The following is a 20325-nucleotide window of genomic DNA, read 5'->3' as shown; positions in this document are numbered from 1 at the left end:
AGGAAAACTTGAAGATGACATCAGGGTGGTTTCCCCCGAGGGAAGATAGTCCCTCAGTTGTATCAAATCGAGTATTCATGATTCGTCGTCTGAACAAGATGGAATCCCAGCGCCTAAGTACTCGGCTTGATGGCCTGGACGCGGAAGTACAGCAGGCCAGATCTCTCATATCACAGGAACAAAAGGAGCTGAGGAGGCAACTAACTCAAATACGAGAAGTGAAAGAGAATCCTACTGTCGGTGTCGAAAGGAGAAAACTACTTCAGCAGTTTCCTTGTAAGGAAAGCCATCGACTCGACCATGGCTTATCAGGTGAGACGCCGGGGGCACAGCAAAGATATCGCTCATTTTCAGCCGGTGAACATGACAAGGGAGCACCTTTAACACAGCTTCCATTGGTAAATGGAAGAACAAGAAGCCGGAGTAGCTGCACGCCACCTCATAAGGAACAGCTTCAGTTCAATGTCTTCCGCAAGTTGTCAGGGGGTCCTAACGAGAGAATCAATAACTCGCCAAGTTCGAAAGCCTGGCCAGACATCTCTACGTTTGTCACAACTAAAACGAAGCCACGCCAGAGAAGCCTTAGCACCGGGACAAACCCTCGAATTTCCGTTTGGGAAGGAATTGATAGGAATGACGGAGTTACTGGTCTTAAGAGAGATGACATAGTCGCATCTACTACATTTGAGTCTGAGAAATCAGGGTCTAATCGCGGACATAGTCCGCAGGACCTTCTAAATCTTGAACTAAGACAGAGTCCGAGCTGGGCTTGGAAAGGAGCGAGAAGATGCATTGCGGAAAAAAACAGTGCAACAGCGTTGTCTGACGTTAAGATAAATCGAGAGCAGAAGGAGGAAGAAAACGTGGTCGGTAGCAAGAGTAGAGAGCTTGCATTAACGCGTAGAGAACGAAGGCAGCGCAGCTATAGCACCAACAGTGCACCAACTATTTCAAAAGGAAGAGTACTTGAAGTGTGCAAAGAGGAACCCAGCAAAACAAGCACAGTAAGCCCTGGTCAGTGTGTTGGCTCTGCAGGCCCAAGGCGGAGGCGTTACAGCACGAATTGCAGACCAAAGGTGGTTGACGGAGTGGTGGTCGATATACCTGGTGAGAAGAGCACAAACAGAAGCAGCGAGCATCAGGGCGATTTTGTGCAGTTAACCCGGAGAGAGAGAAGCTTGAGCACTACCTGTCCACCCGCAATTTTAGAAGGAGAAAATGCCGCAAGCAACGACGATAAAGAAACAAATACTTCGGCGAGTAGTGAAATTGAAGAGGAAAACACATTCAGTAAACATGCCATAAACGGTGTTGACTTTCATGGTAAAAGCTGCCAGAATATTTCTACAGTTGAAACGAGAGACGAGACGGGACAAGTTCAGGAGAACAAAATTCCCCTCCCACAATTGTAAACGATTATTTATATCAGTTTTTTATTTTTATATTGGATGCAGCGAGGGCTGGCTAAAGGGCTCAATCTTTTCACCACTGTGGTAAAAGTTGTTTTATAATTCTGTGCATGCATGTATAAACCGGCTTGTACTTTTTTAAGTTGCTAAGAAATGCTTGTTCCGAACTTGCACTGACAAACTGACCATGTTTAATCCCATCGAAGCTCTAAGTAATCTTTTCGAATCACGATATTTGGCCAGTCACGTGAACAGAACAGAAAAACGCCGACACTGAAACGAGTTACCCTGTTTCACAAATGAAACAATGCCAATGGAACGTTCAGATACAAAAAGCATTGTAAGGATATGTTGGATTCATATTTTCAGAAAAGTTCAGATGTCTTAAAAGACACATATTTAGGCATGAACAGTTACTACAGCAAGTTTGTCTCTGTTGTTTGTGCAAACGTTAAAATGTATTAAAAGATAATAAAGTAAAAGGTTGAATTATTTCTTTTTTCGAGTTGTATTCAAACGCGCGGTTTGGGACTAGATGTTAACCTGTGAACGGGCCCCTTTCTGATAAAGAAAAAATTGCAAGGCCGATTGAACGGTTTGGGACTGTATTGAAATTCCAATATTTCGGAAGGCACGGCCTTCCTTCTTCAGGGTCTTACAAAGAATGACTCTAAAGGTTAAACGTTACAGATATAAAATGTGGGAAATACGATACAACGCGTAAATAACAATGGTAGAAAGACAAAAACGTTAAAATTTGAAATTTGAAAGGATAAACAAACATGTCAAGCTCGTGTATATGCTTTGGTTTAATTTTCATGAATTTTACCCTTGGTGCCAACAACCAAACGTCTCGGGAACGAGGTCGAGGGACTCACACCAGGTCAGAGGGTCGCAACTGACGTCATACGATCGGAAAGAGTAAAGAAGATACCGGATACTTAATCCGCGGCGGATGTTTGATAAACAAGGCAAATAAAATTTAAAAAAAAATGTACATTATTTGTTATCGTCCGATTAAGACATGGCAGACAGCACTGAAACCATAAAGTACGATGCCAGGCTATTCAGAGGATGGATAACGCTATGCACCGGAGATAGTAGTTATCCGGTGAATAGCTGGGCCCAATTACCAGCCGCTCGGAAAATGAGCCCGCCACCGACTCGAGCTAAAGAGCGGTGGAAATCGAACCTAGTGAATAGCGTTATCCATCCTTTGAACAGCAGGGGCCTGCTTTGCAATGCTTTATGGCTTTTGTTTGGTCCGTATATCCTGTATATCGAAGTTTTCGGAGGCAAAGCTCTAGAAATTAAACTTCCGCAAAAATGGAAGCTGCGAGCCTCTGATAGCGCATACGGTGGAAAAACCGGCTTTTTTATTATTTTATTTTTTAGGTGCATTTGAACTTATATTTGTAAATATCCGTTTTTAAAATTTTTAGAGTTTTTAACTTTTTAACATCGTTTTATTTATTTTGATTGACTTTATTTCCCATAATAGAATAATACAGCATGTATATTTGTCTGTTACAATCTGCATTAGGGAGAAAGACTATAAAGGAAACCATCGCGGGCTTTTACAAAGTAGTCTCCCTTATAAAAGTACGCTATCTAATTTATATTTTTATTGTTAATTATATTTTTATTGTAAAGCGCCATGGGCAATTAGTGGATTTTGGCGCTATAAAAATACTTTTTATTATTATTTATTATAAAAACACCGGACGGCAAAGGCCAAACTTGACCGGGCTTTCAAGCTTTCTGATTGGCTGGTTTGAGTTAAGATATCTTTGGCGGTACTATACTAGACTTGCAAACAAACTTGAGCATTGAGAGTCATCGAAAATATTGAATAACACTGACTCTACTGCTATGAATAAAACAATCTTCATTTGACACGCCAAGCTTGGATACACATTATCTTGTTTTCAGTGGCAAGCCAGCAAAGGCAAATCAATGCCTGATCGATCACGGTAAGCAGAAGCCTACGGTGAGAATTTTAAGAATTTTAATTAAGCAGAATTACTCGAGATTAAAAGATGATAAAAAGTCGACAATAGACTCATGATATTGTATATCTTTGGTGATGTTTTTAATTCTTGGCAGTTTGTGGTCATCTCAAGTTTCTCGTGATTGCGTTTTAATCGCAATTCCACTTTCTAATCCGTTACTGGCATTGCCGAGATCATTACCGGAAAATTTTGCACCCTTTTAACACGCCGAGATCTAAATATACGAGTAATTGATGTTTAACACGGAAGCTTTTGCCTATTCTACGCATCATTTCTCTCAAGAGTCCAAAGCCATAAAATTAAAGCTAAATGATTGATAGATCGCACTGACGCAGTTATACGATAACATTGGAAGAATTTGTTGGAGTACATGACAGATTTTGTCGAGGATCTTGTCAAGGCACACGTTTAACCAAGCAGACCAGGAACAGTAATGAAACAATCTAATTGAAGAAGTCAATATTTAGATTATTTGTGATCGCTACACCTACTTGATCGATACTGATAATATTTCATGTCCTACTGAAATGCGGCGTCAAATGCTGGAGTTCAACTGAGCATTTGTGTTCACGGGTCGAGGAACACAGTTTCAGCACACCGGAAGACATTCTATTGGATCGAACCTTTCCTTTCAACACGGAAAGGTTTGTCAGTGATCTTTTTCAAAACCGAAACTTCTATTACACTGCTTTAGAGTTGGAATATTTGAGATTATTTTTCGACAATCTACACTGGAAAGATTTTCCGACAAAGCGGACCTTGAAGAATGTCTGTCACGCGAAAGGGAGATTTGACTCTTTTTAACAGAGATCCACCTTCATGTTTCTCTAATCGAGTGGCCAGAGTACGCCGATCGAATACTTTAGAAGACAGGCGACTTCAGGACAAGTTACGATCGATACATTTGGAACACAAGATTAAAAATCGTCATTTATACAAGGAGCAGAAAACGGTTGAGAAGCAGTTAAACGGAATCCATACGGTGCGGGAAACGCCACAAATAGGACTAGAAAGACGAAAACAACTACAGGCCAATGCTGGTAATCCTGTTTTATTTCACAAGGCAGGCAACGTGATTCATTCCGTCCAGAAACGGGCTCATTCCGCCCAACCACCGTCTATACTTAGTTACCCTCCCTCCCATGTCACGCAGTCCACTGCTGTAACGCAATACCCGAGTCCTGACTGCCGATGTTGTTACACGGGATACAGAGTGCGTCGATCCCCCACCATATCAACGAGCCCAGATCGGAGACTTCATAGATCGGCAACTTTTCCTTTATTTACCTCGACCAACGAATCGAGAGAAAATTTTGGTCCTAATACGACACAAGAAACGAACATCCGTAAAGACAGTGATGGAATCTCAAACACGTTCTTGGTTGACGAAACACAAATCGGGTTAAGTTCCTGTCGGCTACCAACTATTGAGAACAATAAATAATGGAAGTTGACTCTTTTGATCTTAAATCAGACACTTGAAAATCAATTAAGGAAATTTCTCTGTAGCTTATCAATTAATTTGATTCAGCGACTCTTTCTATTGCTACAAACAGGTAGCTACAAGTAACTCCCAAAGGAATAAATCTAAAATGTTACCCACGAGCTCTGAAAAACAACCCAAGGGTTAATCATTCAGAACTTCTTTTGAAATAAACTAAGATAATGTACATAATGTAGGTGTCAAGGTGTTTACACTGCACATCTACCCTTATAATATTTTATTCATCACTTCATGTGCCGTAGTACAGAAAGATGCACTCTATTGTACATATACAAATAAAAGAATGTTTCATTTCTCTTGTTGAAAAGAAAAAAGTTATCTTTATTTGCCACTTTAGAAAAGATTACAACTCTGGGGCGAGTCTCAAGTTGTAGTCACTTGTGGGATGGTATTTGGGGACAAAACAAAAGATGAGGAGCCATAAGTCCCCAGTAATAGTTTCACAAGCAACTGGGAGACAAGGCTTGTCCCAGATTTCCTCTTTGCTTAAGTGGTGAATTGTATACCTCTTGGAATAATTGCAAAACAAGTTTTGATTCCATTCCAATCAAGACTTGAAAGCCATTGCATAGCAGTCACTTTTGTTGGGATACCTTTGGCATAAAACATAATCAAGACAACAACCTGAATGACGACCGAACATAAACTGAATAAACAGGCATTGTTTGAGACTCCACCACTGAGCTGTGAAAACATCAAACTTGAAGTGGAGTATGACACATTGTTTGTTTTTGTAGGCTAGTCAGACTGATTATGCATCAAAAGACGTTTCCTATATAGAATGAAAATAAAGCTACGTTTACCCATTGTTTCTTTGGGTCCCTTTCCCTTTGATTACCCTCTCTCCGATTTCCATTCAAATTTACTGATTCAAGCACAAACTAAATGTGTCGATTTCCAAGTTAGAAACATAAATAACCAAGCCAAGATAAGCAGAATTAGCAAAGACAACTAAATTTTTTATTGCTATTACATTAAAGGAATTCCTCTCTGTTAAAACACAAGTGTCCACGTAAAAATTATGTCATGCTTAGCAAGACTGTTCTTGTCGAGATGTTTTAGAATAGTTCATTGTTCATGCAGACAGTTTCTCTCTATAGTTGTAAAGTTTCTTTGTCATACATAAATTCCGACCCACAGTAACAGGAAGAGTACTCCAAATCCCATGAAAAGAGATGCGACTAATGACACTAGCAGCTCCTTGTAGATGTCTCTACTGTACTTGGTGGATGTGACCTCGTAGCTATGGTAACCGTTAAGGAAAGTATTACAAGAATTGCATTTCTTCATAACAATCTTCAACATGCGTTTTCTGTTTTTAGAACTCCAGCTTAACCCTGTAGTAAAACACTGCTCCACTGAGGGCAAGGAGTTAACAAAGTCTAGGAAAAAGTGTTGTCCTTTGGCCTGGCTATTTGAATGTGTAACTGGGATTATATAAAAAAGCTCACTCAGGCTTTATCCCCTGCTTTCAAGTGCATTTTGCCCATTTTAGTCACAGCTTGAGATTAATTAAAGGTAAATTTAAAGAGAAAGATACATGTATTTTGCTACTAAAAATCATACAACTGAATTTGACATTGACACTATAGACTCTTTACATGACTAGAAGACCTTTCCAACCTTGAGCTCTCCTCAGATGTTGATGACCGGTAACCGGTCGTTTCGCCTATGAACCAATTTGCTAATGACCAGTTCGCTAGAGTATTAGGTCGATTCGCCTTTGTCTAAAGTGGTTTTCGCTAATGAGCTGTAGTCACCCTTTAAAGTACGACCTAGAATATTTCTTGTTCTTCAAGCGTGAGCAAAGCGTGACTACATCCCGTTAGCGATTGACTTTAGAGGTAGGCAAATCGACCTAAGACGTTAGCGAACTGGTCATTAGCGAATCCCCTCATAGGCGAAAGAAAACCGCATTTCTGATGACCAATAGCAAAGGGATCACCCTCTGAAAATAAGCCACCCACATCTTTCATGTAAAATAACTATCAGTGGCCAGTTCCAAATTGAAAGTCCACCATTGAGGCACTTCTGTTCAAATCTGATTGGTTCACCAAAGAAAATGAGCTCTCTGTGCATGCTCACAATGAAACTGGCCAGACAGCTTTAGTCTTTGCACTGACCAATAGAGTGCGGCTTATGGGGCCAAGAAGGCTATTTTAGCAGAAGATTTTACAAACATTGAGGCTGGCCAGAGGTCAGGATTCTTTGCATTAACCAAAAGGATTGTGACCTCTTGCGATGAGAATGATTGGGAATTGGTAAAAGCTTAAGTATTTCTACACAAATTGAGAAAGGAAACAATTTGTCTTTAGTCACTACTACTGTCTGCGCACGAAAAATCCTGTTCCTTTTAATGAGAACTTTTTTTCACATTGCGTGACAAAGAACTTCCAGTAGCAAAAAAATTATCACATCATCTGCTCTATTGTCGAGCTGTTTTAAAATGCAAAATGTAAGTGAATAGAGTTCGTATTGGATAACTGTTCACTCGATTTCCCTTACGAATAAAAAGTTTATAGACAAAATTAACCATCAAGTGAATGCAAAACAAGATGAAAGAACATACATATACTCATCTACTCATCTTTCGATCTTCAATCTTAGAATACAAAACATTACTAACAGATCACCAAAACCACAAATAAAAGGATACACAAAGAACCAAGCCATAAAGAATATTCCAATAGAAAGCAGCACAATGGTCAGATGAGGAAATACGGCAGGATTGATTGGACTGGCATATCGGCTCATCTGTTCTACCGATAATCCCTCCTGAAAAATACAAATTGAGGGTTTATATAAGAAAGTTAACAAGATAGAAACAAATACATCATGTAAACGAATGATTCAAGTTTTCGTTTCAACTATTAACTACAGTAATAACGTAAAGATGGCTCTGATATTCCACAGATTCTACGAAAAAGTTACTCACCATCTTGGAACTAAACAAAGAGGAGACGTGGAAGGAAAGAATTGGGTAAAACCGCTGCTTTGTTTACTGCGAGTTTCAGCAGTCGGCGTTTGATCGATAATTATCCGGACTTCCGAACTTACTTCGGAAATCACTTCGGAAGTCTTTGCTTTGGTTTTGGGAGAGAAGTCTGGAAACTAATTTAACTTTCGAAGGCGCCATGTTTGTTTCAAATATAAAGTCATGAGTTCGAAAAAGAAGAAAGGAGAGGGAAAATCAGGCGAGTCATGGGAGAAAGGAGAGGAGATCTTTCAAGGCGTTATTCTTTCAGATAGTTTTAACTTCAGATTTTTACCAATAACTCTTGAAACGCCCAGGGTAAGTGGATTCCTTTATTGAAAATCACGTGTGTATTCCGTCTTTCGATTTGGTCGTCTTCAATTTTTAAAGTTTTTTTTTTTACAGTTTTGTTAGCCTTCTTTACTTTTTCATGATCACTTCACGTTGAACACGGTAAAGTTTGGCCAAATCAAGCTAAGACAAGAATCGTGAATTTTGTTTGTGTGAATTGCATAGCTTGGTCATTATGGTCAGCGGTAGAATTGAAAAAAAAAATAATAAAAAAACAAACAAACAGAAAAAACAGCAACAAGAAAGGACACTTCAGGGAATTAAAATACCAAAAAATTCCTGGGGGAGCATGCTTTCGGACCCCCTAGAAGCATGCACCTTTGGCACTCATTTAGGAAATAGGTCACCATTAATTTTATTCTTGATCCGACTCTTAAGCCCGGGCCAAATGAGGATGAGAGTTGATGAGAGTTCAAACTCTCACTCTCGTTTGGCATGGAACTCTCATGCACTCTCATGCGCTCTCATCGACATTGAACATGCACAAAATTTTCATGAGAGTCGATGAGAGTTGAGGAAAACTCTCATGAGAGTCAACTCTCATCAGCTCTCATCCTTGTTTGGCCCGGGCTTTAAAACCGGGCCACTCTCATTCCGTTTGGCATAGGACTCTCATGCACTCTCATCAACTCTCGTGTGCTCTCATCAACTTTGAATGTGCTCAAATCTTTCACGAGAGTCAATGAGAATTTGATGGACTCTCGTTCTTGTTTGGCTCGAGTTGGCGATAGTCGATGAGAGTTGACAAAAACTCTCATGAGGGTCAACTCTCATCAACTCTCATCGTCATTTGGCCCAGGCTTTAACTATTAAACAAACTTGCTGTTGTAATTGTGGTGAACATGCAATCTAACGTTATATTACACAACTCTTTGACTATCATATTCTCTGTTGTACATCCTTTGTATTATTAATCCACTTGATTCTATGCACAGGCCTTACTGCCATTGGTGAATGTTCCACTTCTGGACTATACCATTGAATTCCTTGTTGAGGCTGGAGTCCAAGAAATCTTTGTATTCTGCTGTGCTCATGCTGATCAGATCAAGAAACATCTAAGGTTTGGAGAGAGTTGTGTTATTCTTTTTGTTTTAAAATACTTAACTTGAATATTTCAATCAAAATGATCGTTGAACACTGACAAAATTGTAGCATTTTGCTGTATCACAATAATCTGCTCAACTTCGTTAAAATAATAATTGCATCTTCTTTTGTTTTTTACAATAACAGCCAATCAAAATGGACAAGTTCAAGGTCACCATGTGATGTAAAAACTATCGTCATTGAAGACTGTTTGTCATTGGGCGATGCTCTGCGAGAAATTGACAGACAGGTTTGAATTAATATTTTATGTAAAAATTGACTGGCATGGATTTGTTTGTTAAAAGAAGCATTCTGGAATAATTTTTCTCACACAAAGAATAAAGGAATTTATTCTTACATTTATTATACATGTAGTTACTTATGGTAACAAATGTTTCATATTTCATAATAATATTATAATGATGGTCAAACTTGGACATTAAACTGAGATTTTCCAAAATTAATTTCATGCATTTTGTGACTAAAATCCAGTGTGTGCCTGGACAGGATTCTCATATGCTGATTCAATAAACTTAAGTGACTGAAAATAGCTGAATGTGATTGTGTAATTGTATGTATAAAGATGATGAGCTGTGCTACAGTCTTTTATTTGACATAATGTGCTAGTGTTATGATGAGGAGTATCATACTGAATGTAAACTCCATTTCATTTTTACAGTCTTTCCTTAAGAATGATTTTGTGCTGGTTAGTGGTGATGTGGTATCAAATATGAAATTAGAACAAGTCTTGCAAGAACACAAGTAAGTTTAATGACTATTGTATAATAAATTATTATAACTTAATTATTATAGATTTCTCTTGGCTTTGTTATTGACTGAATACGTCAATTACTGATTTGCCTTTTACCTCTCTTTCAAATTGAGTCCTAGTGCATAACCTTTCATATGGAAATAAGTTTGTTTTGCAAGACAATGAATATACATCAAGTAAAACCATTTCCATATTAAATGTACAAGTACTTTAAGAGTCATTTTTATAGAGGTAAAAGGCAACTTGGAAATGGCTTGCTGTGATAGGCCAGATAGTGAAATGTTTGAAAGGTTTGTAAATAAAAAAATCCCTTTATTAGGTGTCAAGGTATTTAGCACTACTGTGCTAAATGAGGACACCAATAAACAAATAAAATATTGAAAATAGTCAGAAACCTGTTTAAAAAGTTGGCTTCAAACAAAGTATGGGGGAGTTGGATTTGTGAGCATCAAACAGAAATATACTTAGTGAAAGAGAGGAGGATTTGAACCAGGGAACTCCAGCACCCTAAAAACAAGGCCATGCTGCCTCTAAAGTGTCCCATTCCATTCACTCCATATTTCTCCCCTTCTCTCGCATGTGTATGAAGTCTGACCTTGCATGATGGAAAGTTGACATGAAGTCAAAACACTGTGCAATAAATGGTAAACCTATTACATAGCCCAGCTTTCCACGAGTCTCTCATAGCTCAGTTGGTTAGAGCACCCAACCGGTATCTGGGAGGCCATGGGTTCAATTGCCGTTGAGGATTCAGAATTTTTCTTTTCCCACGCTTGTGTCATTGTTGAAAAATTCATCTTCAAAATAAATGTTGTTGGACACAAAGGATTACATTAGACACTACCGTATATGTTGTGGTTTAATTTTATCTATGGTTTAAAATTTTTGAAACCAGTTTGATTTTTATTTCCCTTTGTTTCAGATTATGATAATGAACATAAGACAATGAAAAATAAAAATCAAGCTGGTTTGAAAAATTTTAAACCAAATATAAAATGAACCACAACATATATAACCTGTCTTACATTTACAGAAACAGACGGAAAAAGGACAAAGCATCGTTGATGACAATGGTGTTTAAAGTTGCTAATCCTGGACATAGAACAAGGTATTATGAAGTGTTTACCAGTCTGTATGCAATAAACGTCAGCCAATTTGCCTGTAGACACATGTACCATTTAAACAAGATTTCTAACTTGTACATTTTTGTGCTGTGTGTATAAATAGAATTTCATTGATTGATTAATTTATTGTAGATGCCAGGAAGAGGACCTCATAGTTGCTATGGACTCAACAACAGGAAGGATTCTGCAGTGTGAGAGGACAGCTAACAAAAAACGATTTTCATTTCCACTGGTAAGATGTTTTTTCTAGTCATGTTTCATCTTACTTTAATAAATTTAATGTTAATTCTTTCAGTTCAGTTGATCTCTACTTTAATTTGTGTAACAGAATAAAGCATTCTGCATTCGGGTTCCAGAAAGACCTGGCACAAGACATATTGAGGATAAAACCACACAAAGAAAACAAAATTAATTATAATTGCATTGATTTTGTAATAATTGTAGAAATGCTCAGAATAAGTTTCTGGGATGACCGTCATCATTTCATGGTTCTGTTCAAACATTGTCCAGGGCCATAGCCAGAAAATAAATTGACTGAGGCAATGTCCATGGTTAAATTCTCTTCCTAGGTATTAACTTTCCCCCTTCAAAAAAAAAAAAATAACAACAAAAAAATGTCTGAGGCAAGTGCCTTAGTTTGCCTCAAAGTGGCTACGGCCTTGCCGTCTATACGATTTATCAACCTTGTATTGTTCAAGTTGAGTTGTGCTCATTTTTAATTCAATGTTTTATTTTCAGAGTCTATTTTCAGACAACAATAATATTCAGATAAGATATGATCTCCTGGACTGCAACATCTGTATATGTTCAACAACAGTGAGTCAATCAAATTTTATACTTCAGCATGGTCTTCCTATTATTCAATTGCAAAAATTGTAATACAGTCGAACCTCTATTAAGCGACCACCCTTGGGACTTTGAAAAGTGGCTGCTTAATAGAGGTTGGCCGCTTAATAGAGGTACAGTATATTAAATTGGATAGGAATGGCAGTAAACATGATTTTATTGACTCTATATAGCAAAATCGAGGCCTTATGCGTCCAATGGCGCGATAAGGATTGATGATATAGCAAAATGCTTTGAAAAAGTGAACATAAATATTATATCCATGGGGATAAATCCAAAATTCATTGTAACAAAACATCAAGTGCATTTCCAGCCCATGCATAGTTAATCTAGCTCTAATACAGAGGGCACATAGTTGAAATGTACAGTACCGTATTTCTTTGGGTTGATAATGTACAGAAAAATATGCCAAAAAAAAATAGTTGACAAGTTTCTTAGGACTTTTTGCATCTAGAGTAAGTATGTGAAAAAAATTAATCAAAATATTTCATGGCCGATATGTATCATCTGTCACCATTTCGCTTGGTAAGATAATTTGCTGGCCGCTTAATGGAGGTAAAAAGCCATATAAATAATACACTTGCGACAGCAAAAAGGTGGCCGTGACCGCTGAATAGAGGTATCAAATACATAAGCTTAGTGAGAAATAAATCAGGACTTTGGAAAGTGGCCGCTTAATGGAGGGTGGGCGCTTAATAGGTGGCCGCTTAATAGAGGTCGGACTGTATATATAAAATAAGTGGACTTTTTTTTCTAACTTAGAGAAAAAAAACCAGATTGTTTATTTGTTTTGTTCTCTTTCATTTCAATTTCAGGTGCCACAATTGTTTACAGATAATTTTGATTATCAAACTAGAGATGACTTTGTAAGAGGAATCCTGGTCAATGAGGAGGTAAACAGGGGTGGATCTAGTAATTTCAGAAGGGGGGGGAGGCAAAAACATTTCGGCAAGGCAGAAGACTAGTCCCATGCCTACAACAAACTCTCGAAAAACGGTTGGTTACATGTTTTTAAACAAATCCAAGGAAAACAGGAGGCTACGTCCCCCTCGCCCCCGCTAAATCCATAAATCCATGATTTAATACACTTACCTAGAGAATTACAACATGTACAAATTTGAATGCCTTAAGGTGTCACCAAAATAATGTTATTATACCACATTTGTAATGACAGCCCTTGGCATCCTTTGCATATTTATTAAGGTTAGGTTGGGATGGTAGTATACAAAAAATTATCACGATGTTGTTAAATTTATTTACAGTGCAAAAAAAAAAGGACTTATTATGTTATTTGTTGGTTGTTTCTTTTTCCATTCTTTCAGATAATGGGCAACCAAATTCATTCGTTTATAATAAGTGACAAGTATGCTGCCAGAGTTTCTAATCCTTATATGTATGACACGATCAGGTATGTGGGCAAATTACTAGTGCTCTGTAACTTTTTTAATAAAAAAAAAAAAAAAAATTCCAAAAAAAAATTTTCCCAAAGGGGAAAAAAAAAATCCCAAAAAAAACCACAAAAAAAAGGCTTTACCCCCCCCCCCCCATGTTATTATTTTTTAATTATAGTCTTGCAGTGATGGGAGCATGTCTCCTTTTGCAAGACCCTCCACTATGTAGATGTAGATGTAGTCCAGTGCACTTACCATAAGGTAACTGCATCTCCCACAGTTACAAAGCTTAGCAAAGAGTTTGATCCTCCAGGAACATAATTGTTTGATTCATCACTAGTGTAGTCATCAACATTACCACAAAGGTCATGGTTTTGGATCCTGTTAAAGTTGGTGTTATCTTTTTAACTGCACAATTTGCTTCATATTACTGATCCAGGATAACATTAAACTATCTGTGCTCATTATTTATTTCCTTTTTACAGCAAAGACATTCTCAGTAGATGGGCATATCCAATAGTTCCAGATAACAGTGTATTCTTTATGGATTACTCCTATTCATTCACAAGACACAATGTCTACCTTGACAGTGAACTCTCACTTGCTAGGTGAGTGTAGTAACAATGTAGCACACAGGTTTGTACTTTGACTGGTATTATGATAGACTTAGAAATTTTTTAAAATTTTCTTTTGGCTCACTTTGTTTGCAAGAAAAATTAGGTTGACAATTTGATTTGACAACAATGTTTTTTCTTATTGTTTTGCAAACCTTAATTAAATTAATATGAATTCAAACAAAAGATTTTGTAATCCATTACAGTTGACTCATGGACTGTATTTGGTATTAATTGGGAATTGTTTATTTTTTTTCTAATTCAGGGACTGCAAGTTAGAGGAAAATCTTTTAATAAGTAAAGGAACTTCAGTAGGTGCTGGAACAGTCATCACTAATTCTGTTATAGGTAGAAACTGTGTTATAGGTGAGGACAAAATGTGTTGTGACACTTTATTGCCACGTGTTATTTCTTTTATAAACTTTAATTATTTGTTCTGCCCCACTGATGCAAGCTGAGATAACAGGAAAGCCTGTCCAAATCAGCTGCTCAACTAAGAAATCATGCACTTTATCTTTCGCCCATTCCTCATGACTTTCTAGTGGTGTGTGGTAAATTTTAATTAACTGGCTTGACTTTCATTCATTTCTCATTCTAAACCAAAACGTTTAGTAAAGTTAAAGTACTTTACCTGTAAATTCCACATTTCTTTGTTTCTTTTACCTTTTCCAGGTGATTTTGTTCGACTTGATGGTGTCCATCTCTGGGACAATGTAAAAATAGATGATGGATGTAACATTTCCAAATCAATCCTCTGCAAAAATGTTCATGTCAAAAGGTACAGAACAGTTTTTTTCCGCCTTGTTTATAACGCAATCTTTGTTAGGACTTACAGGAACATTTTACAAAAGTCAATAATCTCTTGGTACCCTGTTGCCTGTTACCTAACTCCTTTGTACAAAATGATGCATAAGGCATCATGATTGTAGCAGCCTCCACGCAGTCGTTTTTAGGGACGATCGTGTAATTGCCCCTAAAAAGGACTGCATGGGAGGCTATGAGAGAAGTGGCTTTACTTGCTGTGCTCTATACATTTGTTGTAAATGCTTGTTGGAATTCTCGTTTTTTTTGTCGCAGGAATGTAACAATCACAGCCGGATCGATCATTTCATTTAATGTAAGTATTGTGAAAGTTTTACAGCTCAGTGATAAGAGCCCTACTGGGAGGTCATGGGTTCAATTCCTGTCGGTACTCAGATTTTTTCTTTGTCCCTTGCTCGTGACAAATGAACATTTCATCGTTATCATTTATTCACCAAGTTTTAAATTTACCATCTTTCTTTATTTCTCAAGTTTTATTCTAATCAAAAGATGGTTCAACGTATTTGCAGCTTTTTTGTGCAGGCTCACACTCAGTAATAGTTACTCATGGTTTATTTCTATGTAAAGTGAAGTTACATGTTCTATTCATAATATTGCTGTCTACACCTTTTTTACTTTTAACACCATACATTAAGTACAACTGTCGTCTTTGCCCCTTCTCATTGTATTTTGTTTAGATTTATTGTTCTGTCTTTATAATGAAAGTCATTCCAAGTGAATGCATTAAAATTAAAAACAGTCTCTTTTATTGCTAACTCAATTGTTATTGATAATTCATTCAGGTTGTGGTTGGTCCTGACATAATCCTTCCCCCAGGAGTGAAAATCACACTCAAGAAACAAACAGATGATGACTCAGACTTTGGAATGGATGAACTATCTCTTGAAGAGAAACCCACAGCTGAGCAACGCGATGGTTAGTTGTTTTTGTTTCGGTACCTTTGTCTTGATAGCTAAAAAAACGTAAAGGGTTGTTCTTAGGATTGGATGTGCCTTAAAGGCTCTTCATTGCAGCGGGGCTTAACTTCGGGTTTTGCTACATGCTGTTCCTTATGACAAAAGAGAACACTTATGTGCGCAATCACTGAAATTGTTTTCGTACATTATTTGTTTGCAGAGTTCGTTCCAGACGAAGTAGGCGTTGAAGGAGAAGGATATGTATGGAGACCTGAAGCTGACTCTGGTGATGAACTGGAACTAGCGCAAGACGTCTGGGGTAAGAGAAAAAATATCAACTGTTTGATACAGATACCATCGTTCAAGACTAATTGGAAGAAAACCAGTCTGTTTTTGAAGTGCTAGGACTCGCTACCAAGCGCTTGACTTCAGTTTCTGTAGCGTGAAGAGACTAGGGATAAAATTGCTACTCTACCTGAGTGGTATCACCGTCTGATGCTAGCCTTTACAAGTTACCCGCCAGCATTCGGTCGGGTTGTCCCAACAATTGGACAGAACCCATTTATAAACTTTGTCGGAAAAAATTTTATGTGAGAGTGAAGGATGTTGCCTGAAAACAGAACGTCACAACAGTGGTACTGGCTGTTTGTAACTAGCTTATGTTTCAGTGATTTATCGACTTGAGAACTAAACTGATGATAAATTGGACGGTTCCTTGCATTTCAGATTCTTTTCTTGTAAAACCAAGAAAATATGTATGACAAATTTGCTTTGGTAAAAAGGTCAAGTTAAGATTATTTGAAGCACAGTGCAACTGATATGTATGCGAGTATAGCTCAAGGAAGAATGCTGTTTTCGTTTAGGTGTGGACAGGATAAGTTCAAGTGAAGAGGACGTGAGTTCAGTATCCAGTGAAGAAGAGACTCCTCCTGGCAGCCCGCCACCTGAGGACAGCAGATGTAAGTAGTGGACAGTGGACAGCGATAGCGTGCATATGTTGCCCTGAAACTAAGGACGCGACATGAGGAGGTGTAGGGTGTAGTGACAAGTGGGAGGTGAAAGGGTAAGGGGTGTGGCGGTTATGGGGGTAGGCAAAAAAGGTAGGACGTAGCGACTAATATGAGGGACCATTCATCTTACCTTAGCGGGGGAGCAGGGATGGCGCAGTGTGAGTGCCCGCCCCCCAGGCGTCATATGTGGGTTGAGTTTGTCGTTGGTTCTCGTCCTTGCTCCGAGGGTTTTTCTCCGGGTTCTCCAGTTTTCCTTTCTCCACAAAAACCAACACTACTAAATTCCAATTCGATCTGGAATCAGTGGAATCGGAAGAGCCACTATGTGGAAGATGCCACTGTAAATTCCCATTTTTCTTCTTCATGATCTTGTAACAAAGATGTTTACGTCTCTTCTCTTTATTTGCATTTAACTGAGATCAGTGTTCCTTTTGCTCAAATAAAAGTCAAAGGAGATGCAAAGCGAAGAGTAAAATTGGTGATGCCAAAACTGTTTTCTTGTTTCTTTTGAGCTCGCCGATCCACCGAGGAATGTTAAATGCTATGTTGTGTATTGCATACATATGAAGATTCGCAGACAGTGGTGTTTATTTTTTTTGCATGTTTGTTTGTTTGCAGTATTCTACACTGAAGTACTGGAGTCTATAAGACACGGAGTGGCTGATCTTGTAGACCCTGAAAACATTATACTGGAAATAAATGCTTCAAAGTAAGTTAGATGTACAGCACATACTCGCAGTTTTTTGACTGATCACATTATACTATCTCGTACACCTTTTTGTAAAACTTTGCTATTATATAAACTTTTTGTACAAGCAGAATGCGGGGACTTGGTTACATTTGAAGCTAGTAATTCAGGCTCCGGCGCACGAGTCTCCTGTAGCGTCCGATCGACGTGCGGAAGTTCATAAGTTCGACTCCCGTTGGGAGAACCCGGAATTCTTTTCCCCCGTAGCTCGTGTCACTGGCTGAATAATATCCCTCGCACTATCTAAAATATTTATTTATCGAGGAAATTATTTTTACTACAGGTTTGCGTATAACGTGACGTTCCATGAGCTGAACCAGGCTGTAGTGAGGTCTTTACTGGAATCTTCTCTTCATGACGCTTCTTTATCAAAACAAGACATGTCCAAGGATCTTAAAAAGGTAAAGTGTTTATCCATTAAATCGAAGGATGTGTTTGAGTGCGTTAATTGCCAATCAGTTGTTGTAGTCGGGAAAACAAATGTTCTTGTTGACAGTTTCCCGAGAGATTAAAGGAGTCTTCGTTTGAACTTGTTTTGCGCCATCTTCCCGTTGATGCTTCGCATGTCGATTCGTTTGAACTTGTTTTGCGCCATCTTCCCGTTGATGCTTCGCATGTCGATTCGGTGGTCCATAGATTGATATCCTTGGTTCATGAAAGCTTTACTTCACTTCACTAATGCTAGAATTCCATTTGTTTCCAGGCTGTAGATCATTTACTGCCCATCATTTCTAACTACATTAAGACGTCTGATGGTCAAAGAGACGCGTTGAACGCCGCAGAGGTTAGTTTTTTAATTACTTTTGTTGCTTATTGTCTTACGGTTGCTATTTCGTTTATTTGCTTTCCCTAACGAACATCTCCAAGGCTGCAAAGGAAGAGGCTTTGTGGCCGAGTTGTAAGAAGGGTTCCCTATAGTAAGAGATGGGAATCACAGACTCGGAGTAACATAAGTGAAAATTCCCTTTTTAAAAAACAGTTTTAAATGTGAAAATGTAAAATTACCGATGGTTTTGGATTCTGGTGTTTCGCTCCTCTTTTTTCGTGAAAGAGTAGTAAAAGCAAAACTGCCGTTCTTTTTTACTTTCGATCAGGAGTTTTTCGTGCAAGCCATGTGGGCGGCTCCACTGTGTCAAACCTTTCTTCACCTTTTGTATGACAAAGAAATCCTCGAGGAACCAATGATTCTGCAGTGGTACTCCCGCAAGCCCGCGGGAGGAGAGGACAGCGGCTTTGAGCCACAGCGGAAACAGTTACGACAACAGGTATGTCACTTGTCACGTGATGCGTGTCTCGTATTCTTCGAAGGCTGGTCCATGTACAATTTACCTTTACCCCTCCCCACCCATCTTCTTTTCAACGTCTATTTATACACAGCAATATTTAAAGTTGGAAGCTTGTGGACCCTTGTATAAAACAAATATTAAACAAACATAGCAAGGTTAAGAATCCCTACTGACAGGAGGCTGTCCAGCTGTCGATTTAAAAAAGCGTGGAGGAGATGAATTTAGGAGCACCGAACGCAAACCCATCTAGTGGTAGGGAGGAGGGTTTGAGTCCAGCGTTCTAAATCACTAGGCCAAGCCACCCCTTGTCCTGTAGGTTCCTGTGTTCTTGTACCATCGTAAAGCGAACTCTCAGTTCTTATTGAGCAGTATTTCTTGATAGTTTATTGCCAAACGTTGTTACTACGCCTACTTTTCCCCCAAAATTCTAATATTCCCGTTTGTGTTACCGCCTCTCGATGACGCTAACTCGAATTTTCCATTCTATTCGCTGGGATTTACAATGACGTACAATCGTCCCAAGAGAAATTAAAAACAATGCTTATGCAAAAATTTTGGGGGTAAACAAGGTGTATTATGGGATAGTGAAAAAAGTGAATACATTGTAGCAGAACCACTGTTCTGTCAGCTTTCTTCGGCTTCATTTTACTAAGCCCGACCAAAGAACCTGAAAGAACTCTAGCGTGTCTTTTTATTGGTCTTGTTTTTTTCTGACAGATTTCTCGCTTTATCACGTGGCTACAAGAAGCAGAGGAAGAAAGTGATGATGATGATGATGATGACGACGAAGATGAATAAATCAGTTTTATTAACCTGTTCTAGAAGAGTAATAAATAAAACCTTTTATCGTTACTGGCTGAAGTAACCCTTTTACTGCTACAGCCGCATCGGTGTATTTTGATGCCGTTTCCCATCTTTCTTAGAGCGTTCCGTAATTTATTTCCTCCGAGCGAGCGATTGCCTCCTTGAACATTTGTTAGCCTTGTCACGCATTCTTTCCTGAAAGAGATCGCGTGACAAGTCAAAAGAGGCTAAGCAAGTGTCTGAGGACTGGGTCTGAACCTAGGAAGACTGAGTGCCAAACTCATGCCCAAAGTGTGCCCCCGAGATTTACCGAGTTTAGGAAATGGACTGTAATCTCATTATACTTTCAACAACGTAATTTATGGCACTTTTCTTGCTCTGGCGTAGGTGTAAAAAGTGAAATGGGAACAACGAGGCGTAGACACTAGAGGGATACTGAAAATTAAGGACATTTTATTGAAATGTTTTTAAAAGAACTTGCACTTCAAGGAAAGAAGTATAATATATGATATAATCTATTTTTCTTTGTGAATTAAAAAAATTACAATTAAATTTTGTTTCCACACGTGTCTATGACAAGATCATTTCACTACATAATCCATAATCTGTTTATATCACTGCCAGGATTGCATTTTGTTTTATTTCTGATTCTCTTTAACGTTGTTGTTTATTTAGCCAG

At 38.3% G+C, this 20325-nt stretch overlaps 2 protein-coding genes across 2 annotated transcripts; both read left to right on the top strand.

Moving 5' to 3' along the window:
- Nucleotides 1-3427: 3427 nt before the first annotated feature.
- On the top strand, nucleotides 3428-5716 carry LOC144644171 (uncharacterized). Its single transcript, XM_078503593.1, has one exon. The coding sequence runs from the start codon at nucleotides 4188-4190 to the stop codon at nucleotides 4863-4865; it is 678 nt and encodes a 225-aa protein (XP_078359719.1). The 5' UTR covers nucleotides 3428-4187; the 3' UTR covers nucleotides 4866-5716.
- Nucleotides 5717-8052: 2336 nt separating this feature from the next.
- On the top strand, nucleotides 8053-19694 carry LOC144644189 (translation initiation factor eIF2B subunit epsilon-like). Its single transcript, XM_078503616.1, has 21 exons — nucleotides 8053-8217; nucleotides 9186-9310; nucleotides 9481-9583; nucleotides 10013-10095; nucleotides 11139-11213; nucleotides 11362-11461; nucleotides 11968-12045; nucleotides 12891-12968; nucleotides 13398-13483; nucleotides 13952-14074; nucleotides 14346-14446; nucleotides 14753-14858; nucleotides 15158-15197; nucleotides 15685-15817; nucleotides 16019-16117; nucleotides 16662-16757; nucleotides 17427-17517; nucleotides 17840-17957; nucleotides 18260-18340; nucleotides 18651-18821; nucleotides 19560-19694. Exons 1-21 carry the CDS (start codon nucleotides 8083-8085, stop codon nucleotides 19638-19640), a joined length of 2103 nt encoding a protein of 700 aa, XP_078359742.1. The 5' UTR covers nucleotides 8053-8082; the 3' UTR covers nucleotides 19641-19694.
- Nucleotides 19695-20325: the final 631 nt, after the last annotated feature.

Source organism: Oculina patagonica, chromosome 2 (genome assembly GCF_052425735.1).
Source record: "Oculina patagonica isolate OP01 chromosome 2, crgOcupat, whole genome shotgun sequence".
Taxonomy (NCBI): domain Eukaryota; kingdom Metazoa; phylum Cnidaria; class Anthozoa; order Scleractinia; family Oculinidae; genus Oculina; species Oculina patagonica.
The sequence above is the reverse complement of the archived record's forward strand: the minus strand, read 5'-3'. Positions and strand labels throughout refer to the sequence as shown.

Coding starts and splice junctions, on each gene's coding strand:
- LOC144644171 (XM_078503593.1), top strand. CDS start 4,188: ATGTCTGTCACGCGAAAGGGAGATTTGACTCTTTTTAACAGAGATCCA.
- LOC144644189 (XM_078503616.1), top strand. CDS start 8,083: ATGAGTTCGAAAAAGAAGAAAGGAGAGGGAAAATCAGGCGAGTCATGG. Junction 14,447..14,752: donor AGGTAGAAACTGTGTTATAG/GTGAGGACAAAA, acceptor TACCTTTTCCAG/GTGATTTTGTTCGACTTGAT. Junction 15,818..16,018: donor CACAGCTGAGCAACGCGATG/GTTAGTTGTTTT, acceptor ATTTGTTTGCAG/AGTTCGTTCCAGACGAAGTA.